Source organism: Akebia trifoliata, chromosome 3 (assembly GCF_017979445.1).
Source record: "Akebia trifoliata isolate Shusen 1 chromosome 3, ASM1797944v1, whole genome shotgun sequence".
Taxonomy (NCBI): Eukaryota; Viridiplantae; Streptophyta; class Magnoliopsida; order Ranunculales; family Lardizabalaceae; genus Akebia; species Akebia trifoliata.
Window position 1 is genome coordinate 36,891,633 of NC_141377.1, and position 27,478 is coordinate 36,919,110.

Here is a 27,478-nt window from a genome sequence, read left to right on the forward strand (position 1 = left end):
CTTCCAAATTTTAGAATGTTTTTAGTCAAAGATGATCAAATGTTTTAAGGGTTTGTGAAATTTTACACTTGGTACTCTTGTTAAACTCTAATACTCGCAAATCTTTGCAATATTAGTTATGGTAAGATCAAGAAAAATCCAAATGCATATTTCGTTTTATGTTTTCAAATGTAGTATTCTTGTAGTTTTCTAGGCTACAACACAACTACATTGAACCTTGTACTCATCCTTTCTTGTAGTATCGAAATCAAAAACGAAATGTGATCCGACAGGGTTTCGATCTGATAACTTTAGGTCTACATCAATGATTTAGATTTCGATGGAATCTGATCCGACAAGGTTTCGATCTGATATCATTTTTGATTGACCATGTCTTGATCAAATAAAAACCCGAATTTATAAAACGTTAAAATTATATAATTTTATTTGAATTTATGAAGTTTATTTAGATTTTGAACCTCAAATCGGGTTTGGTCCGATTTGATTGTTATTGGTTACGATTTGAATCTTGATACTGAGATCTGATCAAAACTCGACCCCGTTAAGAGACTGATCCAATACTTATCGGATCAGTTTTAGATCCGATCCATCTATAGCCCTATCCCCATCTCATTGAAGTATAACTCCTCGATAGGAGTTTGATCGATTAGTCATTTAGTTGGCAAATTTTTGGGTGGGATATAACCACAATTTTAAAAATCACAACTCGTCAAAGTTATATCTGTATCGTTTGTCAATGTAAGCATCCAAATTTTATGAAGACCCCCACACCTTGAATAAATTGCAAGAAAGTCCCTAGAAGACTTAAGCGGGTCCACACATCTAAATTGGCCCATTGACTATGACTGGACCCCCTGTAGCCTAGGTTGGATTTTCTTAGATAAAATTAATAGTCAAAAGAGTTTATGTGATCTACATTAAGTATTAGACCCATACACCCAATAAGCAATTTAACCCATAGTAAAACAAATCTAAGTGGTCCACTCATCCATATTAAGTATTGACCCATACACTCAATAAGCTATTTAACCCATGGTTGAGTAAAAAATCCACCAAAATGGGTTATTCCAATAACCAAACAAGATTTAGACAAATTATATATATAAAAAAATACATTAAGTTAAGGGTATAATTGAAAATAGATTCTTATTCGAACTCTATAAATATCAAAGCCTAAATCATTTGGAAGGATCATAGATCATTTTTCTTTAGAATACAGAAATTCTTTCTCTAGAGAAAAGTAAACTCTCAAGTTTTCTTCAAGAGAAAAAACAAAATTCTTCAACAAAAACTTCAATTCCACCTTTAGAGAAGATCAACAAAAATCATTTGTCTTCTCATTCTAGGCATCTTGAAATACCTCTCGATTATTCAGAGGAGATCACTTGATTTTTCTTTTCTTTTCTTTTTTTTCTTAATTCATATATCTACAAAAACACTTTTGTCCTGTTTGAGATAACTATATTACTAATATGAATAATTTTAGTACTATTCGTAAATGAGATGAGATGCTTTTCTGATATTTAAAAGTATGTGTATAACCTAAAATTTAGAATGAAACAATTTAACCTAATCAATTCTAACATTTTTAGCCAACCATTGAATAATGTGATAAATAGCCACATTATGTGTCAGGGTAGTAATCATTTACCGCTACCACTATTGAGGGAAGTAGTCAATAGATGAGCTAGTTAAATTTTATCATCAAATATATATATATATATATATACACTATGTGAAAACTATAAAATTCTATGGGTCAAGGCTCACAAATTTTAAAAATCAAATTTTGATGGTCTAGGGTCATTGAAATTTTTTATGTTCCCCATATTTGATGGCTTAGAGCCATCGAATTTCTCCCATCCTCCATTAATTTGACGGTTTCGTCTCGTAAAAAAAAAATCCATAGTAAAAATATTGATGGGTTGGTCTATTAAATTTCATGAACTTCGACGGCCTTAGGCCATTAAATATGGGCTTTTTCACATTGTGATATATATGTTCTATTGACTCAAGAAATGACACAAGATCCTAATAGTGTAAACGTAAAATCCATCAGTTAAGATTTTATGCATATCTCAAATACATATCCCTATGATACCTATCGCAATAATACTTATCTTTTTCTCAACCAAGTCTCCATACTTTTGATTATATATATTACCAAATCTTCAAAAACCAAGTTGTGTACCATCTTGTTCGCGACCCCTACTACATCTGCCTTCGTGATATTTATTGTATTTCGTACATTTCATATTTAGCTTGTCACTAATTTTGTTTACTATATGAGATCCTCACTTTTATACTTGAGATGCCTTAACAAGTAAATACTTCCGTAGAAGCATAATTGATTTTTTGGTTAAATACATTACTTCATGTTTTTCCAAACTTTCCACTACAAATGCGGATCTCCTCCACCCCTTTTAGCATTACTAATGGAATATCCTTCACTAGTTTACTAAACAAATACGTTACAGACCTATACGGATCCGTATCCCTGATTTTGTTTACTGTATGGTTAAATACATTACAGATCTGAACAACAAATACAGATCCCCTCTACCCCTTATGACATTACTAATGGAATATCCTTCACTATTTTGTGAAAAAATAGAGCAAAATACTTATTTTTTTCCTCGACTAAAAAGAGATGTTTTGAGTAATCAAAAAAGTAATTTGATATAAAAAATTGATCTTGACCAACTTAATTAAAGTATTAGTGTTTGTTCTATTAGACAACAAAGATCACATTTTTTTTCATTCATTCAAATAAGAGTTAATCCAAAGTTTTGAAATTGGATGACCACTTAAAATTTAAATTTAAACGAAGAAAAGTAACTTTGTATTATTTTTTTTAAGTTCATAGAATTTTAACTTACATTTGATCATGTTTTAGGATGCTACAAGTTGATCTCAACGAAATAAGTAAGATTTAAAATCTTTCTAAATTAGTAAGCCTAACCCTACTCTTTGTTTTTCACACGGAAGTAAAACCACAGTGAAAAGTATCTTTTAGGAATTAGTTACAGTGAGGTAACAAGGTTGACTATTATGATTTATCTTGTTAACCACGGTTAGTCTCAAGTTAATTAAAGGCCACATGTTGCATTTTCATTCATTCAGTCCATGACCAATGACCATCCAGGATAGGGTAACATTCATCAAACACGCGTCAACGCATCAAACGTGGGTCAAACCTTTGTATGTTGATTGTATTGGCCTATTTGTGATTCCGCTCATCAAAATCAGTGTGATTGGTAATTTCAAAGCCATTGGATTCAATAATTTTCTTGAATCATGATTAGAACTCTGTTCTTATTTTTATTAACAAAAATGCTACACTGACTTCCTACAACACTGCCGGCCCATAGATGCTCTTCCTCAAGATAAAAGTTGGAATGATTTCTCACTCACAGCCCAACAGCCATTTGACATGTGGTGCAAATGAAATCATCAATGTAGAGAAATTTTCTCTCTCCTTCATGCGCTTCCTCTACATGCAAATTTTAATTTTAAGATTTAAAATCTTAGAATGAGTCATTGAGCCCCCGTAGATTATCACATTGTCAATTTAACACAACCTTTTAGATTTTATAATAATAATAACTCATATTCAAAGTATATATAAGGTGGGGTTTGGTGGCTCTAAAGATAGCCAAACATTTTTTTAATGTATGAGTTAGAGGTTTCATAATCGACTGATTTTTTGTGATAATGAACTCTATGATGAGGATATCATCCTCATTAAAAATCAGTCAATTCTGAAAGTTTTAACCTTATCAAAAGTGATTTACAAAAATCGATCAGTCTACAATTCTTCAACTTGTAAACTATAGTTAGAAGTTTTGGAATGAGCTGTAGATATCATCCTCACAAAAAATCATTCTGAATCTTGTAACTCCTATTTTGAAAAATGTTTGGCTCTATTTAAGGCCTTTGAACGCTTCCCTATATATATAGAGCATGATCCATGAAATTAAAAAGAGTCTTGATAATCTAACTACCTCACGTGGCATACTCAATCGACTCTCCTGATGTGATAAGTTCGAGAGCCGCAGAATTGTACTCCTTGAGATACACGGTTACCTCAGGATACATTTTCATAAGGGAAATGTCGTTGTGTGTCTCAAGACATACAGATCTGCGGCTCTTGAACTTATCATGTCAAGAAAATCTATTAAGAGTGCCATGTAGGGTACTTAGATTATCACGATTCAATTGAAAATGAATGATTATCAAATATCCAAACTTAAAATTAAAATTCAATAAATAAAAAAATTTCATTTTTTTAAAAGTTGATGGAATTTTATCCTCTACAACCTAGTGGCACCGAATCATGTTTTTTAATGCCACAAGGGATGAACAAGAAATTTTTTCCCCCGTGACGTGAGCGCGAAAAAAAAACAGTCCGAAAGTTGTGATGATTCTCTGCACACGGGACTATAGAAAGTGTTGTGGGATGTTAATGTAGTACGGCTCTTTTACTAAGTTACTACTGATTGTACAGAATAAGAATTCTACCCACTCGTTTTCTTCGTCCCTACTTCGTCTCACCCACCAAGTAATTTCTCGTCTTCTCCCATGGCACGTCCCCTTAAAACACGCTTTACGTCAAGCCTATAAAGCTGAATAAACCATCACCCATTGAACCCCGAAAAATCCAAAAGAACAGAGAGAAAGAGAGAGAGAATTTAATGGAAGAAGCACTAAAAACCCATGGTGATCTAACTGAGATAGACATTATTGCAGCTAAACAGCTTGTTCAGCTAAGTGGAGACGGCAGCGAAGACAGCAACAACAACGATGAAGATATATTTTGTAAGAAAGATGAATCGTCGTCGTCGTTTCGTCCGAAGAGAAGGAGGTATCAATCCCTGGCTAATATCTATAAGACGACTAGGCCCATCCATTGAAGCTAGACAATTACATTACATGTTTAGGAAATACACCCAAAGTTTGGTTTTGGGTTTAGTTGAAAATCTAGATATAATTAGTTTTTTTTTTTTTCCATATATTTTTATGTCTTCATCATAAAGTTTGGTCTTCTTCTTGCTGACAAAGAGTGAAAGAAAGAGAGAATGATGAGTGTCCTGAGTTGTTTTTAATTGATTTTGATGAATTCTTATCATCATTTTAATAGTAATATTAAGGTTTCTTCATAGTCAATAAATAGCTTTATTGTTTGTGGGAGATTTTGAAAGGATTTCAGTTATTCTTGTTTTGTAATTTTAAGGAGTTAGATCCTATTTTACTTGTATAATTTCTTCATTTATAAGATTTTTGTTTGTTTACCTTAAAAATAAAAAAAAAAAAAGAGCAGGGTTCTCTTATATGGACTCACTCATTGAAAGAGTTCATGATTTCTCTTCATTTGCTGTTTGTAGGTAGCAACTTTGGCTAAATAAGGCCATTGTTGAACAGGTCAACATAAGATTTGTGAAGCCCATCAATCCCAACAGCATCTTTATTGTGTTTTTTTCCCCCTATTTGATGATTTTCAAACTATTTATTTTTTGAAGTTACATTCTTAATTCATAACAGTTTCAGTCATAGTTTCCTTATATGTTCAATCTTGTTTTCAGCTCAGTAGGAGCTGTCTTCATGTGTTTAGAATTAATTTTTACAGCGTTTAGGGATTATTGAGAGGGGAAAGAATATTATTTTTAAATTTAATTCTTATATGTATTAGTAAGAAACCTTGCACGGGAGTTGAAAATCTTTCAATGTTCAATTCCAACCCGGTGAGTAAAAAATCCTCCCACCACTGTGGTGCCCAACCCTTTATTGTAAGACAATTTAGTTTTTGGTCCTCTCCGCGAATCCTTCTTCACATAACCATTTCTCTGAGTCTCTCTCGTGGCTTTGATCACCCAAACAAAGGGGTGCTTTGATGATTCTCATCAATTGATGAGGCCTTATATAATGAACACTAATATTTCCTATAATCCAACCTATCAATCATCTAAGGTTTTGTACGATCACAATGGAGTAATCGACGGAAAAACGGGTTTTTTTTTTTTTGTGAAAATGCAATTTTTCATGTAAGAGTCAAGTGAATAAGCATGTTGATTTGGATTGAGAGCAGAGGATAATCGTAGCTTATGTACCATGGAACTAGATATATGAAGAGACCCATTAATGGGGTCCATATCAACAATTGAAAGACCTGTCACCAAAACCGGATTCCAATGGAGCAGAAGTAGACCCTTCCCCCTACTCGCTATAATAGCATCACCTAGCTTTGCTGCATCAGGATATAGTAGCAAATATCTATACAATGATTGTTCGTAGGATAATACACATTTATACTACTACAATACATTGACCTAACCTCATGCATGAATCAATTCCGAAACCTACCCAATGTTCTCCCTTGCTGGCAATTCATTTCATCCGACCAACTTGCCTTTACTTGCCTCATGCAACAATGACATAAGAGGTATATGTAAAGGTTCCAAGATTGATAAGAATCCGTCATTTCCATAAGTTTGTGATCTCTTGATGTTATTCTCTCACAATTACCTAAACACCAAAACTAAGTATCAAAGTCTCGTTTAGCTATTTTCATAGCTACAATCCGATACAAGATCATTCATTTTCCCTTGAAAACGTTTTCTCTTAAGCTATTTATACGATTTAGTATCTACCAGAAGATCATGGGCCCGGCCATAATCCCAAATTGTGCCCGTTTGATTAATCAAGTAATATTACCCTTTTATTGCACTTTAAACACATTTGATGTTCTTTTTTACAACAAGAAAGTCACCTATATAAATTCATCACAAAGTTACAATTAAATATTGAAAATGAATTTTACCATACATCAATGTCGAACAAAAATACTTTCCTGACTAACTTAGTAAGGAAAAAAGGCCTTACTAAGGCTCGTACACAGCAAAACAAAACCTCAAGATTTGTTATAGAACTTGATGTTTTTAACAGTGGATGACCCTTAATAAGGCCTTTTTTCCTTACTAAATTAGTCAGGCTAGTGCTACTCATTGTCAAGTGGGTATTAGAACACTCTAATACCCTTTGGAAAAATGCATGTTAAGAAAACCCGAAAATTTGGTTTTGGGTTTTAGTTGAAAAACTAGATAATCTGTTCTATGATTTATTTATGTCTTAATCGTAAAGCAAGAATTCTTCATGTTGCAAAGAGTGGAAGAAAAAGAAAATTTAAAACACCATATGGATGAGTCTTCTGACTTGTTTTTCATTGATTTTGATCAATTTCTCATCATTTTATCTTTACTATTATAATGAGAGCAGGCCGAGTAGAAGTGGTTCGACACCAACATTTGGATTTCCAAAATACCCCCATCTTAACCTTTAAAATTTGAGTTGTGCTGGAGTGACCTCAAGATATTGTACCTCATATTGCACAGCCTAACGTGAAAGTGCATAGGAACCATATATGCTTTTTAACTCATCTCTCAATGAAAAGTATCTATGTTCCTACACACTTTCACATCAAGATATGGGATATGAGGCATTTTATTGAGGTCACTTCAGTATTTTTCTTAAAATTAATATAATCAAAGACATTTTGGTCAAAAATCAAGAAAAATGCAATCGCTTGTCCCTAAAATCACATTTGTTAACTTTTAAAATTACAAAAATATCATTTTTATAATATAATCTTTAAAATCATCTTTTAATCAATATTTCAAATTACAAATAATCCCTTTAAATACATGTGCATTGCACATGCCACCTTTTTGTTAATAGTAACAATAATTTCGTATGTGATAGTTAATAAGTAGCTTATATAGGTTCTCTCACAGGGACTGATCACTAATTCGTCGAGTCAACTGTCTTCATTAGGCAGCAACTTTGGCTAAATAAGGCCATTGTTGAACAGGTAAACATAAGATTAGCGAAACCCATCAATCCAAACAGCTTTTTTTATATCATCCAACTATAGTAATTTTCACCCACAATTAATTTTATGAGTTTCAAAGTATTTATTTTTGGAGTTATATTCTTCATGAGTTTCAGTCATGATTTCCTTTCATGTACAAGTTTGTTTTCAGCTAGTGGAAGCTGACTTGATCTTGTGTTAAGAAATGGTTTTTTAGGGTAGTTGGGGACTATTTGGACCGAAAAGAATAGTACTTTTAAAATTTCAAGCTTGAACATAATCAAATAGCTTAGGACTTATGATCCCAAGGATTGGATTTTATTTCTTATTTCTTCTTCATAAAACCTAATGTTTATTTTACTTATTCTTTAATACTATCCTCTTTCAATTTTTGGGCCAGCTTTTCACTCAACTTAGGGTGGTCCAAGTAAGATTGGGAATATTTTCTTGGTAAAATCTTAATTTCTCTCTCTTTTTCTCTCTCTCTACATATATAGTAGAGTTCACCCCCTCCACAAAAGCATGAACATCCTCTTTTGGGTAAAAGGGTAGAAGAGGAAAGACAAGGGGGTAGTATTGGAAAGAGTAGTGATAATATGACGCCCCCTCTGACACATGCCCCCCTACGCCCTCATCACAGAATCGTAGATCCGTTACCTTGGGATAAACAAGAAAAAGATTTATGATTGTGTGTATCTCGAGGCAACTGATCTATGGTTCTGTGATGAGGGCATGTGTTAGAGAGGGGCGTCAGAAAATCATTACACTATTAGAGAAGGATGAGAAGAGGAAATGCAACATATGAAATTTAAGAGGTATTCTTGTATAGGGGTAGAAGAAAAAAGACTTTGAGCGATATTCTTGAAAAGGACAAAAAAGAAAAGGTAATAAAGTTAAAAATTATCCTTAAAATTCATGATGAGAGTTAATCCACCCTCTTTGTATGTGAACATAAAAAGAGGATAATGATCTTATTTTATTATATATTATAGAAGTTTATGTCTGGATTTTTATTTGGGACTAGGATCTTGATACCTTGGCACCGAGCTTACTCAAGTGAATCATCTCATTCTCAAATGAATTTTTAAAATCATGTTTTGAAGTTTCAATTGTATTATTAACTATATATCTATTGACTTGAGAGCATAGTTTTAAATATCCTGGGCGTGCAACGTGAACAATGTAAGACTTTTATCCCATTGCCCATATCATCCAACAAATATAAGACTTGGTCTGTCCGTTGACCAAAAGTCAGGGTCGTGATGATTTAACAATGATATTCTATTTTTATTCAAAATACCCTCCCCAAGGCAAATTATTAAAATATCATCTCATTAAATGGTATTTTAATGAGGACCTGAAGAAAGAAGAGAAAGAGAGAGAGAGAAAGACATACGTGACCCTGAATGGGAATTTCATTTCCCTATAGTCGTGGTTGGAAAACAGAATCCTGCTTGTGCAGGATTTTTATTGGATTATTGAAAATAATTTTCCATGAAAAATGTCAATCAAACTAAGGGTAGGGGTGTCAATGGGTCGGTCCAGTTAGGTTCCTAAGGAACTTAGAACCATGACCATTATATTTATTTCAGTTTCGATTCTTGTCGGTTCTTGGTCCAATTTCAAAATAAATGGAATCAGAATCGAAACCGCAAAAAAACACGGCATCCATCGGTTTTGATTCTCAAGAATTGAATGAGAAAAAATGTATTTCAAATCATTATAAAACTTTTTTTCTTTCAAAAAGTTAACATAGTATCTATAAAATAATTAACTTAATCATACTTCATTATACTAAAGAAATAAATTAATGATTTTTTTCAAGAACAAAAATTTATCTTAGTTAAAAAGTAATAAATTTTTGGAAGAGATAACTCATTTTAAGCTTTGATCGATAATCTATATGAAAAATTGAAGAATTTTATATAACATGTATTATTTTGAAATAAAAGAATAATTTAAATCATCTATATTATAAAAATAAATGACAAAATAGATCAGTTCCGAGTACCCATTGGATAGAACTTAACGGTTCTGGTTCCTATCGATTCGGTTCCATTTTAGACTTGGTTCTAATTAGTTTCAATAAAAATGAAACCAGAACCGAGGTTTTTAGTTCTAATTCATATTTGATTTCGGTAAAATGGGTACTCATTGACACCCTTAAATCAAACAATGAAATTTTTTCATGAGAAATGAATTTTTTAAGCACTTTTAATTCAACCCCCCATGTTTGTTTACCTTCTGGACATATGAAATGTTTTCGCTCAATTACAAGCTTCTTAATTTTTTTAGAGAAAATTACTTAAAGGACCCTGGTGGAGGGATTTATTTTTAAAATAGTCCTTATGTTTTGTACAGTAACTTGATAGGATATTTAGAAAAAAAATTTATTTCTTAATGGTCCCTCATTACTGACGAACTCACCACTTTTTTATTTACTGTCGAGTTCACCACCTTTTATTTATTGTTGAACTCAACGCGTTTTATTTATTGTCGAATTCCCCATTTTTTAAATAAAAGGAAAATTTATCAAAACAATACATGTTTTTTAAATTATTTACCAAAACTGTACAAAGTATATCTTATTTTTGAAAATGGTAAAAACAGTAATGTCAGAAAGATTCTTTTGACATTTTATAAAATACATTTTGATCTTATGTTAAAAATATCATTCTGATATTATATAAAATACATTTTGATATCATGTCAAAAAGGATCTTTCTAACAATATTGTTTTTACCGTTTTAGTTAAATAAAATATTTTCGAATATGATAAATTACCGTTTTCAAAAATAAGACGTACATTGTATCATTTTGGTAAATAAGTTCAAAATTTGTACCATTTTGGTAAATTTGTCAAAATAAAAAGTGATGAACTCCAAATTGGTAAAATCCACCCATTTTTAATTTTTGAGTTTTTCAACTAAAATACATAGAAAAATCGACTAAAAACTTGAGATAATGACTTGTTTAGATGATTTTAATCCAAAAGAACCATTCTTGATCGATTTTCTTCCAAAAACTAGGGGGGAGGGGGGGAAGTGAAAATAAAATCCTAATTTTTTGCATGCATCAAAATGTTTGAAATACCCATAAAAATAACTTATTCTTCCTTTTTAAATCCTTTCCGATGGATTGGAGTCTCCGAAACACAATTGAGATGGAGTCCAGGATTATTAAGAAAAGAAAAGTTTACTAAATGGACTATTAAGAGATTGCCCAAAACTTAGGGATTATTTTTAAAAAAATCCCTCCACCAAGGTCCTTTAAGTAATTTTTCCTTTTTTCTATGAATAAGCTGAGATGTTAATGGAGCAAACCCGTAGTGGTAGAACTTGACTTAATTTGGATGTCCATTAAATCAGATCAAGTTGACGATTCATGATTTGACTTTAACAAGCCAAAAAATTAAATTTATACTTATTTCAAAATAATATTTTAATATAAAATGCACTTTAAGTTGTTTATATAATTATGATTTTATATATCTTTTTTATAATTTTATAGAAATTATATGATAATTTGTTGTAGGTTGGCAGGAAAGTTAAAACTTCAAAAAATCAAATCAAAATCAAATCGTAATTATTTTCACAAGCATGTCTGTTTTGATATTTTGCCCTACCTTTATCCAAGTATAATCTGTAATTCTATTATCACAACTTTTACAAAATAGATTTTTTTTTTTAAGTCATCTTATTTTGCATATCTCAATGATGAACATGAAATCGAATAAGATTTATTATGCATTTTACATCTCATTTTGGATAAGGGCCAGACTAATTGCACATCATTAATGGCTGATCACACTCCAATCTTAAGAAAAACACTTGTTTTTCTGCTTTATATAATATCTCTTAACCTACAAATTGCACTTCATTTGGATAACCTGCTTGCTCGTCTTCCTAGTTCTATTCGTGTTCTCTTTATTTTAAAATATTTAACTATTTATTAATTAATTGATTGAGTTAAAATGGTTTTCTTTGATGGAAACATGTCTCAATCCCTTAAGGAACCTGATAAAAAACTAGCTAAGTCTTCTTTACACAAATTTTTTAACATAATTTTGTAAGTATGATTGAAAAAATAAGGAAAAAGAAGTTCAACATTTTTCTTTATTTTTTTTGGTGTGCAATCATAGAAATGGAGTTCAAGGAGAATTGTATAAATATGTTTTGTGCGAGTTTATGAGTCTAAATCTCATCTACAATGAACTTGGGAGTCGCCACCATTCAAAGAGTTTAAGATGTAAATGGCCACCATAAAAACAGTTTTGAAAATCAATTTTCAATGAGTTGGTGACTCAAATCTGGTCTAACCTGAAGGTTAGGATAAGAAAGTTCGGTTGTGAGACAAGAAAAGTGTCAGGCCCTTCATCTCACCCATCAAGTTAATAGTTACCATGTATTGACCACAAATGAAAACTAAAACTATTTTTTTAAGAGTTTTTTGAATTAGAAACTAGAAGATGCATGTGTGCATGAGATGATATAAAAGCGATTGTGAGCAAATGTGTTTTAAATGTGTCCATATGGGACTATTTTTTGTATGCTTTGAGTTGTGAATGTTAATCCATGAGGATAATACTCTTTGACTATTGTATTTTTTGAATAGAAGAAATATGTGATGTGTGCAAAGGTGTATGCATGGAAGGGTTCCTTACGGAATTTATTATGGTATTAGAGAGGGAGATTACCTCACATGGATGGATTACTCTCTTGCCCCTTTGTCATTCAAAGTGCTTTCACGACAAGCATGCAAGTAAACTAAATGAAATGAGCCAAAGCATGGGAGGCTAAAATGTTCCCTAAAGAACTTAATATGGACTTAACAGGAAAAAGGCCTCATATGGAGGGATTACTTTCTAACTCCCTAGCCATTGAAAGTAAACTACACCACTTGCTTGGAATTTAAATGAACTTGTAAAGTGAAGAATTAAAGACAATTGCAAAAAATTAAATGTTCTCTAGAGAACTTATTATGGATTTAAAGGACTTATAAATTGGTAAAGATCCTCCCACAAAGGGGATTAACTTTCAACCCAAATTTTCTATAGGAATTTAACTACATGATTGCTAGACTTCCAAAGAAACTTAAGTAAAAGTGGACTTATAGTTGGTAGGGACCCTCCCACAAAGGGGATTAACTCTCAATTCAAACTTGCTATAAGAACTTAAACTACACTACATTACAAGGAAATAAAACTTGAAAATGACAAATAAAGAGATTATAGTGAGGGGGTAGAAAATGGATTGGAGGTATTAGCAAAAACAGAAAATTAAAGTTTATTCCCACCTTTTTCTTCTTTTTCTTCTTATTCTAAGTTTTCAAAATATTTGAGTAGATAGTTGGATAGAACTTTGGGAGTTTTTAGAAGACTTTAAAAAGAGAATTTGATAGAATTTGGGGACTCAAAAACTTGCCTCCTCTTTTTGTCTTGAAGAGATCCTCTATTTATACGCATTTGTGAGATTCTTGGAGATGTAAAGGTCCAAGTTCCACAAGTTTAACGTAATGTCAAATAAACATCTATAGATGACATTGTTTACCCATAATCAAAGTGTCATTAATAATCATTCTCACATCTCTAAGTCTTACTAATCATGATGATCAAATAATAAAGTGTAAATGGATTCAAGGTCCTATAAAAAAAATTTGGAGCAATGGCATATAATATTTTTAAGAGTATGTGTCATTTATAATTAATTGCCTTAGATTGAATCTTAACAAACTTGAGAGTAGAAAAGTAATTACTCTTAGGTTCTAGAAAATTCCCTTGAACTTGACCAAATTGCATAAAACTCTTAAAGAATAACCTTGAATTAAGCACAAGATGATTGTCTTAATGGTCAATTACCTTAAGATTGAATCTCAACAAAGTAGGGATAGGAAGGTAATTGCCATTTGAAGGGACCATGAGTCAAAGGTAAGAGAAGTTACACCAATTACATGAAAATCCCCTAGGAAATGCTAATCATGTGTTAATATGAGGTTAAAAATGAATAATTATCTTGAGCTCTCTTGGAAAATAGAGGATTAAGAGGAATTTAGGTGTAAATTCCATGGAGCACTCAAGTGCACAGTTTTCAATCATAACAGCCCAATTGTTTGTCCTTGGGTGAGTAAGGGACAAGGCAAAATTATACCTGTCCTTGGGTGACTGAGGGCCATGGGTGAGCTAAGGACAAGGCAAAAATGTATTGTCCCTGCGTTACCCACAGGCATGATCAGACTATAAATTCCAATTTTTTGAAAGGCCATTGAGGCCTTAGGTCTCTTCTTGATGGACCTTTGAGCCTTTTTGGAAAAGACATTCAGGCGTAACTCTTTTTCTGCAAGATTTTCAAAGCTCTTGGGTTAGATCCAGACGAAATGGAGTGTCTACAAATTGTTTTAAGTGCAGTGCAATTGGTTATAGGTGGTGTGCAACTAGTCAGTATTTATGGGTGTTCGTACTTTTCCTAAATGTTTCCTAAACAAGGATAGAGTAGACTATCCTATGAGAAGTTCCAACTTGAATTGAAATACAGTAAGGTTGGCTTTCAGGTTCATCCTACAGAAACAAACACTTGCCCGACCCATTTGTCATAAAACAAACTCATTCTTGTGACTCACCAACTCCTCAATCGACACTATACGAACAACGATGTGGGGCATTACCTGAAAGTTAAAATGACAAAACAAATGCTTCAAGAAAAAATTAAAATAGCATTCCAATAAACCATTAGCAATACAATAAATTAGATCATCACTTTCATCAAAGCTTCATCCCAAATATCTGGGTATCGGCTGAAATACCATGAATTCAACAAAAACTGCAGTCCATAACCAGATTAAATGTCACAAACAAACACGTGTCAGTTAAAATTTATAATCATAAATGCAATTGCATGAGTTATGCATGGGAGCTTCTCCCAACAATTCTTCAATTAATTGTTCAAGATCTGAACTCGTTCATTTTTCTTTGTACTGTTCTGCAAATCCTGTAGCGCATGCCTTTTAGCCACTGCTTTCCCCGCCTGATGATTAGCTGATTGCTCCCTCTTCACACTAAGCGTGTTCTCTTTCGTCTCGTGTGCTAGAATTCTTACATGTTTCGAGCATTCAAATAACTTCTTCGATGTCTTTGGAGTCATGGTGGTTCTAAAACATGTCCTCTTTAGAGCCGAAGAAAGATGCAAATTCGTAAATAGATTGCTGATCTCGTCCATGTTAGCTTCCACATCTTTCTTTCCAATCAATTCTGATGTTGGCTGGTGTCCTTCGGCCTCCTCTTCAACAATTAAGGGAATACTCTGAGAACTCAATTTATTCCCGTCTTCTTGTTCGTCTAACGAATTGGTTTTGGGACTATCGTTGTCTGATAAAACAGAATTTATTTGGAGTCCATTGCCTTCACAGACAGTAAAACAGGATCATGTCATTAGTGATTGTCTTAGTTACTTGGTTATCACTTTTTCAATGAAAAAAAACCATAAATGTGGTTGAACAGAATGGATATGATTAATGATGTTCATTAAATACCTCTATCCTCGAACAGATCAACAGGCAGGAGAAATAAACCTGTATTACCATCTAAACCATGGAATTCGAGATCATTGCCTACAAAACAATTCAACGTGACCCAGTGGTGTTAGGCTTTTAGAGTTAATTATCCACATTTCAAATCTATCTAATATAATATTAGATCATGAAGAATTGATTTTGGTGCATACCTCTATAAACAGCTCGATCAATGGAAGGGTGTGAGGAATCTTTCTTCCAGTTGATATCTGTGAAAGCATCTTCTAACTCAACTTCACTCATCTGTTCTGGTTTTGAATCATTTTTCTCTATATGGACCAAAGACTCGTCTTCCTCTCTACTATTAACTCCAGAGAGTGAATTTATCTCCGAAAGGCTGAACTCGTTAGCTACTGTATCAAATTCAGACTCTCCGTCTCCTATTTCTCCCAAAGAAAAAATGGAGGTTATAGAAAGGGCTTATGTTATTTGACTTATATATTCGAAAAGGCTTAAATATGATGCATTAACCAACCTTGATACAAAGACTCATTCACCCATGCAACTGCAAAGTGGTTTGAAACAATTTTAGCTTTTGAAGGAGAAACCTCTGCAAAATTTGCATATGGGATTTCCTTCTCAGCTTCAAAATCTTGACATATAGGCTCATGTGGAACAGAATCCTCACTCCCATTAGCCTCAGCTACTTTCCCCACCATGTTATCATCATGGTCATGTAGCTCTTCTGCAAAAAACCAAGAAGAAACCTTTTCTTCTTAAAACTTTTCTCAAGAATTATATCATTATATTTTAAAAAAACTTAAATAAGAGGCATTCACCAACCTTCATACACAGATGTGTTTGGCTGTGAAGCAGCAGAGTGGCTTGAACCCATTTCAGTTTTTGAAGGCGAAACATCTGAGAAATTGTTTATTTCTGACAAGTTGTTAATTTCTACATATGGGTTGGCCTTCTCTTCATAATCTTCACATATGAGCTCATGTAGAACAACAGCATCATCACTCCCATTATTAGCCTTGGCAACTTTCTCCACCAACTGATCATCATGGTCACCTAGATCTTCTGAAGCTAATTGCTGCAATGTCCCACATTTTCTTCCACCTTTGCAACTTCTGCTTCCTGTTCATCAGATTTCTGATCCAAAGCTTTATCATCTCCACAGATGGCCTTTTCTAAAACAGTAGAAGAACCATTAGAGTCTTCACCCAATTCCTCGTTATCCGCACAATCATCAAGTTTATCAGGAGATGATTGAAATGAATTTGCTTCATCTACAACATCATTTGCATCCACGTAACCAAATTGTCCTTCATTTGAATTATCTTCTATAACTTTGTCCTTGTAATCTCCATTATCAACCTTGTCCATGACTACATACTTACTACAATCGCAATCAAGAATTACTTCCACAGCTGCTTTCTCCTTTGAAAGCTTTTCATCTTTACAGATGCCCTCTTCATCTAAAACACCATAAACATGACAATTCACTACTGCAACTGCACCATCCTGTGATCATCGAATCCTTTGAAACAATTAATGGCAAATACTCTGCATTTTCCTCTTCAACAATACTCTTAATGACATGGTTTTCTTCCATGTTTGGTTCATTTGCTTCCTCCACTTTCACTACTGCAACTGCACCGTCCTTGTGATCATCGAACTCCTTTGAAACAACTAACAGCGAATACTCTGCATTTTCCTCTTCAATAATACCCTTAATGACATGGTTTTCTTCCATGTTTGGTTCATGTGCTTCCTCCACTTCAAAACTTGAATTATCAACTGCAATGAAGAGAAAATGATTTAGTATCAGGAGAAGAGAAAATGATTAAACAAGTGGATAGATATTCCTTCTAAATTAAGAAAATTTACCATGTGACATGGAAGCAGCTTTACCACATTTTGAATCAATCCAATATAAATATATAATGTTGACCATGAGGAATATTTGAGCAGTTTTTGACCCAACCTCTCTCGTCTGTTCTGTTTCAGCACCTTCGGTGTCATTCTTCTTACTATGGACCAAAGACTCATCTTCCTTTCCTATATAATCTCCAGAAAGTAAAGTGATCTCCGAACAGCTGAACTCATAAGCTACTGTATCAAATTTAGACTCTCCATCTCCTTTTAGTCCAAAAAAAAAAAAAAAAGATTTTTAGAAAGGGCATGTACAACGCAACATCTTTTTTGACCCAACCTCTCTCGTCTGTTCTGTTTCAGCACCTTCGGTGTCATTCTTCTTACTATGGGACTAAAGACTCATCTTCCTTTCCTATATAATCTCCAGAAAGTAAAGTGATCTCCGAACAGCTGAACTCATAAGCTACTGTATCAAATTTAGACTCTCCATCTCCTTTTAGTCCAAAAAAACAAAAAAAAAGATTTTTAGAAAGGGCATGTACAACGCAACATCTATTTAAAAGGCTTAAATACAATCCATTTCACCAACCTTGATACACAGACGCATTCACCTGTGAAACGAAAAATTGGTTTGATACCATTTCAGTTATTGAAGGAATCTCTGCAAAATTTTCATATGGGCTGACCTTCTCAGCTTCAAAATCTTCACATATGAGCTCACGTAAATCAGTATCATCCCTCCCATTAGCCTCGGTTACGTTCTCCACCATGTTATCATCACGGTTGCCTAGCTCTTCTGAAAAAAAAAAACGAGACTTTCTTCATATAAGTTTTCTCAATAATTATAACGTTCTGTTGGAAAAGGTTTAAAGAAGAGGCATTTACCAACCTTCATACAAAGATGCATTCTCCTGTGAAAAAAATTTAATTTGTGTCAAATTGTTAATTTCTACATATCGTTTATCATTCTTACCTTCAAAATCTTCACATATGGGCTCATGTAGAACAGTATCACCACTCCCATTAGCCTCAGCAACTTTCTCCACCATGTTATCATCATGTTCACCAAGCTCTTCAGCAAAAAAGAAACCTTTCTTCATACAAGTTTTCTCAATAATTATAAAATTCTATTTGAAAAGGCTTAAATAAGAGGTATTCACCAACCTTCACACAAATACGCGTTGGCCCATGAAACAGCAAAGCGGTTTGAACCCATTTCAGTTTTTAAAGGAGAAACCTCAGCAAGAATTTTTGTTTCTGTCAAGCTGTTAATTTCTACATATGGGTTGGCCTTCTCAGCTTCATAATCTTCACATATGAGGTCATGTTTACTCCCATTAACCTCAACAACTTTCTCCACCATGTGATCATCATGATCGCCTAGCTCTTCGAGCAATAATTGCTGCAATGTCTCAACATTTTCTTTTGCCTTTGCAACTTGCGCTTTCTGACTTACAATTTCCGATTTCTTCTCCAGAGCTCCATCATTAGATTCTTCACCATTCTCTGGAGACAATTCTGATGAACGCAATGAATATGCTTCATCTATGACATCGTTTGCATCCACATAACCAAATTGTTCTTCAATTGCTTCTCCATTTGAATTTGCTTCTCTAACCTTGTCTTTGTAGTCTCTATTATCAGCCTTGTCCATGACTTTACCTTTCCCACTATCACAATCAAGACTTACTTCCACCTCTGCTTTCTCCTTTGCAAGCTTTTCATCTTTACAGATGTCTTCATCTAAAACACCATAAACATGACAATTTACCACTGAAACTGCACCATCCTTGTGATCGTCAATCTCCTTTGAAACAACTACTGGCAAAGACCCATCATTTTCCTCTTCAACAAAACCCTTAATTACACAGTTTTCTTCCATATTTGATTCATTTGCTTCCTCCACTACATAACTTGAATTATCAACTGCAATGAAAGAGAAAATAATTTAGTATCAGGAGAAGAGGAAACCATGAAACATGTGAAGAGATATTTGTTCCAAATGAATAAAAGATTACCATGTGACACGGAAGCAGCTTTTTCACCATCTTCCACACAAAATTTCTCCATGAAGGCTTTTTTATTTTCTTCCATTTCTTTTACTGCAGCGGAAACCTTAACATCGAGTTTCTTTTTCATCGTCTCTGCACATCCTCTGTCCAACTCCTCTGTTACTTGTTCACTACATTTTAATTCACATTTATCTTCGTTGATCTCAACGTTCTTTACTATTAGATCATCCTGCCTCTTTGCTTCAGAAACTTCACCAAAATGTTTGAAATCTAAAACTGGCAACTTTTGATACTCACCTTGGGAGGCTTGGACTTCAACAAATGACAGAGCACCGATATCTTTAAAAGAAAGGGAATCAACTTGACCGATATCTTGCAAGACTGAAACTTCTTCAACAGATCTGCAAAATTCAAAGTCATCACTCCCAGTGTTTTCTTTCTCATTTACGTTTACTTCAGTAGCTTTTGAGCAAACAATTACATCCACTCTCTCTATAATCTCCACAGCCTCTTCGTCAAATTCAGAACTTATCGCTAAGGTTCGGTGTGGCTCTGAAGGGACTTCCGGCTTCTGAGGTGGGACATCCACCAACATATCTTCGGCTTTAGATAGATATTCCTCTGCATTTTCTTTCTCATCATTGATATCTCTGTCCTCTAAAATGGACTGGGAGATTCCATTTCCATCAGATTCAAGCACACGCATTTCCTCAAGTTTCTCCAAACCAACTTCAAAACTTCCATTTGAGGCTCCATTTTCTTTACATACCATTACATGATCAAGGGCGGACTTGTCCATTGTTTTGGAAGGTCCACCAGCCTCAGCAAATTCTACTGCTTCCCTCTTGGAGGCACTACCATTGTAATCTCCGAACTCCATATTGGATAGGCAACCATCTCTCTGAAGCATGCCCTGGTTTACTGAAATCTCTTTGTCTGTTGGGTGATCTGCCAACATAACCACCATTGTCAATACTTACTAGTAAATTGTAACTTCATAAGTACTGCTAAGTTATCCGAAGGTCATAAAAGATATAATTTTACTTACCAAGATGATTTGATTTCTGAATTGACAATAGATCTTTGAGATGAAGAATAACTTTGTGAGGAACGCCTTCAATAGTTTCCTCTAGAAACTCTACCGTTTCAGCCCGTTTATTGATGGTGGCATTTCCTTCCTCGATGTCTTTAGCATCTAAATAACTAAAATTTTCTTCGTGGTTTGTCTTTTTGAAGTCTCCTCGGCAACTATGGCGAAGTCAGATAGAGGATCCCTTAAGGCAGAAGTACAAAATTCTCCTCTACAACCTTGTCATCGCAATCTTCATGGTCAATAGGTTCCACTAAAGAAATTTGAGGTGAAGTCCCTTCATTTTCTACTTTCTCAGCTAGATTTTCACATCTCTTGAAATCAAAATTTGCTTCCATGGTTGTGCTCTCATCTGAAAGTTTGTCATCTTTGCATATCTGCTCTTCTAAAGCTGCATTAACACAGCCATTCACGTCCAAAAATGCATCCTTTATCAGATCAGCGAGCTCCTCGGCAATTACTTGTTGCAAATAACTTGCATCTTCTCCCTCATTTGCTTCATCCTCCAAATTACTCGGACCATAATCTGCTAAGATAATATAATTTAGTATTAGTAGAGCTCAAAAATGAAAACAAGCAGGGAAAAATAGTCCTTTCAAATGGTTAAGAGCTACCTAGTGATACAGGTGCACTGTGATCTTCACTCATTTTACTAGTTGGGTGAAATTTTGGGGACTCTTTGGGAATCAAAGAAGGAGATTCTTCACCATTCTCCCTGCCAAATTCCTCTACTAAAGATTCTGTAATCTCTTTCCTTTCTTTGATTTCATCAGACGACTCGCCATTGAATAACATTACTTTCTCCTCCCCTTCTACAAATATTTCACTATAGATGCATTCACATCTCTCTTCCATGACCTCTAAATTCTTGTCTTTTACATCATCTTGCTCATTCACTTCCAAAACTTCTCCACCATCTTTGAAGTCAGGCACCAAAGCAAAATGTGACGTTACTCCAATGTTTTCTTCGAAGTCCCCAAAAACAAGATTTCCATGAACAGATTGAATGGTTTCCGTTCCAATTGAAGCTTCTTCTAATTCTTCCAAGGCTCGTTCCATTATTTTTTTCCTCTTGCAACTTCCTGAGACTCCTTGTGGTTAAACCTTAAATCTTCAGCATTCACACAAGACTCTTCTTCCACAAATCTTGGAACAAAACCTATAAAAGTTTCATTGTGAGCCCCATAAATAGTCTTGAGTGTTCTTCTAAGAGGATTGTATGGCTACCAAGGTATTAAATTTCAATTTCACTGTCTATTTCAATCATCTTGGAAATGGAAATATGTCGTGAAAATATTTCAACCAATGATGAAAATATTATAAAATAATAGAAATGTTGAGGAAGCATTCATTGAAAACGTAGGAAATGATGAAACATACATGTAAACACCCTCATAAGTCATCAAATTATAATTAACAGTGGATTTTGTTAGTGTGTGCCCTAAGGGCACACGTTAAAGTGCAATAAATACACTTTGGAAATTGGATTTTGTACTGAAAATGCCTTGAAAACATATTTTTTTACCAAATACCCACAGATTCCAACTTCCAAAGTGTATTTATTGCACTTTAACATGTGCCCTTAACAAGACCCATAAGCAGTTATATGAATTATAGAAATGAAAATTGATAATATTTTGTTAGACATTGGCATGAGTATCTAAGCGTCCGACACCTAAAACAACTATATACAGAAATTAGAATAATGTAACATAACTACTAATACTTTAATACAACAGCACATTACTATAATCAATATAAAAATAAATAAATAAATAAAAGCATTCTCACATTGTAGTATATTTTTTATCTTTTAAATATGTAGGAATAAGTTACTAACATGGCTTAACTAATTAGAACATGAATATGGATATTTCGGTTAAAGTTTACTACTATCCATCGAAATTTTACATTTTTATAGCTAGCATACGATTGTTTTGGTCGAAACACACTATTCATCGAAATATTTCGTGAAATGAATAGTGATTTCCACCAAAATATATACATAAAGAAACTCTCAGTTAACTTTTGTAGAAATGGAAATATTTCTGTATATTTTGTGGAAATATGACAAAATTTAATACCATGATTGCTATTTTTGATACTCACCTTTGGCTGATTGCACTTCAATGGGTGAAAGAGGATGCATATCCCTAAAAGGAAAGGGATCTACTTGACTGGTTTCATGGGTTTGTTGCACAACAGAATTTTCTTCAACCAAAGCATCAACACTGATTACATGGCATAGCTCTGAAATTTCTTCTTGATTCATAGGAGTGACTTCCACCAACTCATCTGACTTAGAGTAAGATTTCACTATATTTTCTTTCTCATCCACAAGTTCTTCGGAATTTTCGTTCCCAGACTCTTCTGAAGTCACTATATTCTCTCCTACCGCAACTTCTTCAATACTCCTCTTCACTGATACACCAACATGGTGGTCTTCTGAAGCAATTTGCAAAATATCCGTGGTCTCGTGAATTTGTTCAGTGCCCTTGTTATCACTCTTCTCCAAAATTCTCTGAGTGATTCCACTTCCATCGGAAAATGCTAGTACACACATTTCTTTGTTTTCCACCAAAGCACCTTCACATATGTCACTTGAGACTCCATTTTCTTCAAAGACCTCATCATCATTGGCAACGGGCTCTTGTACTGTTTTGGCAGACCTATTATCTTCAGAGAATTCTTTGCCATCGTAAATCCCTTTATCTGTTATGTAATATGCCAACGTTATCACCATTCTCAAAATTAAATCGTAACTTCAGCGATAGTGAATAGTAACTCAAAAGATTAGGATGCTTAGCATTAAAAACAAACAAACAAAACAGTGAAAAAAATAGGAGAGAATTAAGAATTTGACTTACCTAGATAATGAGAATGCTCGATGGGAACCACATCATTAACTTCCACCGGAACCACAATTTCCAGCATTTCCACCTCCAATGGGCCTTTAATTTCTCTTATGCTAGTAGTTATCGATCGATCCACCATCAGAGGTATACTTCGCTTTTTCATACGAACTCTACTTCCAGATTCCACCTCATCAGGAACCTCTTTAATGCAGCTCAGAACTGGTTCATAAGAGCCACCTGGAATGTCTAATTTTTCTTCAACTTTCTTGCTCACAGCTTTTTGTCGTTTTCTTCCACGAGAGTACTTCCGAACACGGGGTTTAAATTCATCTGAACTTTTATTTACACTAGTCTCTTTGTTCACAACTGAAAATGTTTCACCCATTTCATTATCTTCTTCCACAACTGGGTCCTTCAAACGTTTGCATGACTCCTTCCCTCGAACCATCTCATCAGGTCCCACCATACCAGCATTTGGCACAATGGGTTCACCTCTTGAAGCGTTCCTTCTAGATCTTCGGGGAAGCTGAGGTAGGAATTTTTCACCTTTTCTAGTTGTGGGTGCGGAAACATCTTCTTCCACAACTAGGTTCTTCAAATTTGTACCTGGCTCTTTCCTTTGCACCATCTTGTCAAATCCTACCAACCCAGTGTTAGGCACAATGGGTTCATCTCTATAAGCATTCCTTCTAGATCTCCTCGGAAGTTCAGATACAGATACATTCTTCATTGTAAAACCTTCATTTTCTAGAATCGGCTCACATTGCCTTTTATATGCCTTGGTAATGTTGACAGCTTCACCACTACCCACCATTCCAATAGTGGATGCATTGGTTTCATCTTTACTAGCATTTCGCCTTGATCTCCTCAAAGGATGTTCTTCTAGAGCAAGATCTTTCAATTTCTTCCCAAGAGGTTCATCAATTCCCATCTCCTTATTGGGGGAAGTTGATTCTCCTTTAGAAGCATTTCGTCTAGATCTTCTCAGATTTTTCTCTTTAACTTGACAAACCCTTTCACTATCTTCTTGAACCATAATTTCAGCTTCAGCTACAGAAATCACTTCTTCCAAAATTTCCGCCCCCGGTTGCTTCCTAACTTATTTCTACCAATTGTCTCATTAGTTTCCATTGCCCCGTTGGTAGGAGCAATTGATTTACGCTTAGAAACTTCACGCCCAGATTTCATCGGAGGTTCTTCGAGTTTAGGAGCATTGCGTCTTGATCGTCTCGTTGCGATTTCTACTGCATCAGCTTTTTCAGAAACTTCAACATCATCAATTGAATTATTAACAAGACAAGACTTCATCTTTTCAGCGGTAGGTGCACCTACGATGCCCAACTCCCCATCAATTGGTTTTGCTGCACGGCACCTTGTCATTCGAATTGTTTTCTCCCGACCATTGTCGGAGACTTCAGAAGCCCCCGTTTCTTTACGATTCAGGTCAGGTTTTTCCAAATTGGGTATCGTCATAGACCTTCTTCTGGATCTTTTTCCATCTGGGTTTTTCTCCTGATCAACAAATTCAACCTTTTCGTCCTCCAAACAGAACGTTACTCTCTTCAATTGCTTTCTCGTGATCTTAGACTCATTTATTGTCTCTATTTCATCCGAACCCTTTGAAGGGTTTTCGTCCGCCTGTTTAATTAAATAAATAGCAACAAGAAAATTAATATATCTATTTGTGAATTGTGATCTGAAACAAAAAAAAAAAAACACAAAAAGCCACACAAAAAAAATATAGAAAGAAAAACGAGGAGGGTGAGAGAAGAGGGTTTGTTATTTGGAGTACCTTGAGAAGCGAACTAAGGAGATCTGCCATCTCCAAATTGGTTTTATTTGCAGGGAGATTGTGTTTCTTGCACAAAGCCTGAAGAGATTTCCTCTTCATTGTGTGAAATTCCATCACTGAAACTCAGATCTACTGAAGATTTCTTCAGAAACAATTGAAAAATCAGACAAATTCAGACAAAAAAATAGCAAATGAGAGAGGATTTGAAGTATTCCCCTACATTGAGAGAGAGAGAGAGAGAGAGATTTGGTTCTTCGTCTTCCCCCACAGTTTGAATTTTTTTGAATTTGAATGGAGCGGTTGTCTCAATTCCCCAAACGAATATTTTCTTTTTCTTTCAATTCAAATGCCACGTGGACAAATACCGTTTGTATGAGATAACGTTAGCTTTTATAGTTAGTCGACAACCGTTAGTAGAAAGAACTGTGCTTTAATGATTTGGGTAGGAGTGGCAATGGGTCGGTCATCGGGTCATGTTTGTGTTCGTGTTGAGGTCATTTTTATTCAGCAGTGTTTGTTTGTGCTATTTTTCAGTGTTTATTGTTAAAAAAATTAAATTCAGTACTTTTTGTCAAAATAGCGCGTTTGTTTACTTTATATTTTTAGCGCTTATTGTTGAAAATAAGTGAAAAAAATTCAGCACTATTTTAATGCTGAAGCGGTAAGCACTTCGTTTTTTTTTACATGGACAAGTATGCCTTTATTCTTAAAATGATATTACCTCTTATATCTCATGGACAAGTATATAAGCACCCTAAAAATTAATAAACACAAACCATTACTAAATTATTTTGTCTTATATAGGTTAAAAATTTTGGAATGAATTAATTTTTGATAAGAATGATCTCCTCATTAGTATATAAGCACCCCACAAATTAATAAACCCACACCATGGCTAAATTATTTTGTCTTATATGGGTTAAAAGTTTTTGAATAAATTGATTTTTGATGATGATGATCTCTACAATGAGGAGATCACCTTCACAAAAAATCAGCGCATCCTGAAACTTCTAACTCTATTAAAACAAGTTCAAGAATCGTAAATCGTCTTTTTTTCTTTTTTTGAAAACTATTTTTGTCGAGTTAGAAGTTTCAAAATGGATTGATTTTTTGTGAGAATGATCTCTAGACCATATAGACCATCCTCACTAAAAATTTGCTCATTCAAAAAACTTTAACCTATATAAAACAAAAAAAATTGGCTATGGTATGGGTTGCCCTTATTAATTCATAGGGTGCTTTTATAATTATACATATTTTATTTCCATCGAAAATTATTCATCCAAAATTAAGTTCTTTTAATGTTGATTTCAAATTTTGGTAACTTGTATGACATTATTATTTTTAATTTGAAATTTGTGGGCTTTTATAAATAGAAATTATTATTTATAAATTGAAGATTTGAGTATTATTTATTATTTAAAAATAAATTGTATTTTAATTTTATAAAAAATAATATATTTTATTGTGTTTGATAAGAAATAGGCATTTGAAACATGCAAACAATGTATAATATGATTGTAAGGGTAACAAAAACAATTTACAACTTCAGCAATGTTTAACAAACATGATTCAACATCTAAACAAATAACTTTTTCAATACTTAAATTCAGCGCTTATAAGTTTCAGCGTTTAATGCTATTCAGCACTTATTTTTTTCAGTTTAACAAACAACACCTTAGTCTCCCGTTTAATTATTGAAAAATTCACGAATTTTTTATTTTTTTTCATGAAATTATTATTCTCCGAATTATCAAATTATTCTGAATAATTCATAGATTTTAAGTTTGAAAAGAATAAAACACAATTTTAATGAATTTTATGGATTTTTATAGATCTTGGTGGGAAAAAAAATGCTCTTATAACTTGTTGTATGTTGCAAAATGTAAACTTGTTAGTTGTACTATGTGACACAAGTCAATTTTAAAACTATCATGCTTCAAAATTTTGGAAGAATTCACACTTAACTGACAAATGTCATTTTTATTTATAAAAAAATAATAACATGACCATCTACATTTATTTGAGATTACACCTTAATTTTTCAAATTGATGATTTATCCCTTGACCTTGATCTTCTTTTAAAAATTAATAGAACAATAACCTTAATGTCCTCATTATCACCACCATCACCAATTTCATCATCCCCATCACTATCATATGGCTGGGTTTTTTATTTTTGAACTTTGAAATGAAACGGATAATACACGTATGAAGCATAAGCTACATATTTTTTCATTTATTGAATTTTTGACTGAATTTTTGCAATTTAAAATCGAATATAACTCGAATTTTTCACGAATCGGATTTTTGTTGCATTCTGAATTGCTAACAAGGGTTGAGGTAAGGGTATTATGAAAATTTAGCAAACCCTACCCATTTATAACCTATTTAAAAAATTCTAATATTTATTGAAAAAATGAGTTCTTTTTTTATCATAAACTAAGTTCAATGGTGAAAAATAATTTTCTTTGGAATTCT

At 33.7% G+C, this 27,478-nt stretch overlaps 3 protein-coding genes across 3 annotated transcripts; all 3 read right to left on the reverse strand.

Annotated features, from left to right (window-relative positions):
* Positions 1 to 14,595: 14,595 nt before the first annotated feature.
* Positions 14,596 to 16,345, reverse strand: LOC147406699 (uncharacterized). The gene is made up of 5 exons (XM_086434862.1): positions 16,211 to 16,345; positions 15,903 to 16,112; positions 15,580 to 15,807; positions 15,389 to 15,466; positions 14,596 to 15,257 (listed from the first exon to the last, which is right to left on the reverse strand). Exons 1-5 carry the CDS (start codon positions 16,260 to 16,262, stop codon positions 14,794 to 14,796), a joined length of 1,032 nt encoding a protein of 343 aa, XP_086290988.1. The 5' UTR covers positions 16,263 to 16,345; the 3' UTR covers positions 14,596 to 14,793.
* Positions 16,346 to 17,578: 1,233 nt separating this feature from the next.
* LOC147406700 (uncharacterized) lies at positions 17,579 to 20,227 on the reverse strand. Its single transcript, XM_086432561.1, has 6 exons — positions 19,267 to 20,227; positions 18,413 to 19,174; positions 18,222 to 18,320; positions 17,935 to 18,044; positions 17,838 to 17,859; positions 17,579 to 17,741 (listed from the first exon to the last, which is right to left on the reverse strand). The coding sequence occupies exons 1-6, from the start codon at positions 20,225 to 20,227 to the stop codon at positions 17,632 to 17,634; spliced, it is 2,064 nt and encodes a 687-aa protein (XP_086288687.1). The 3' UTR covers positions 17,579 to 17,631.
* LOC147406701 (uncharacterized) lies at positions 19,539 to 25,290 on the reverse strand. The gene is made up of 6 exons (XM_086434863.1): positions 24,998 to 25,290; positions 23,218 to 24,843; positions 22,460 to 23,062; positions 20,965 to 21,509; positions 20,309 to 20,876; positions 19,539 to 20,208 (listed from the first exon to the last, which is right to left on the reverse strand). Exons 2-4 carry the CDS (start codon positions 24,239 to 24,241, stop codon positions 21,409 to 21,411), a joined length of 1,728 nt encoding a protein of 575 aa, XP_086290989.1. The 5' UTR covers positions 24,242 to 24,843; positions 24,998 to 25,290; the 3' UTR covers positions 19,539 to 20,208; positions 20,309 to 20,876; positions 20,965 to 21,408.
* Positions 25,291 to 27,478: the final 2,188 nt, after the last annotated feature.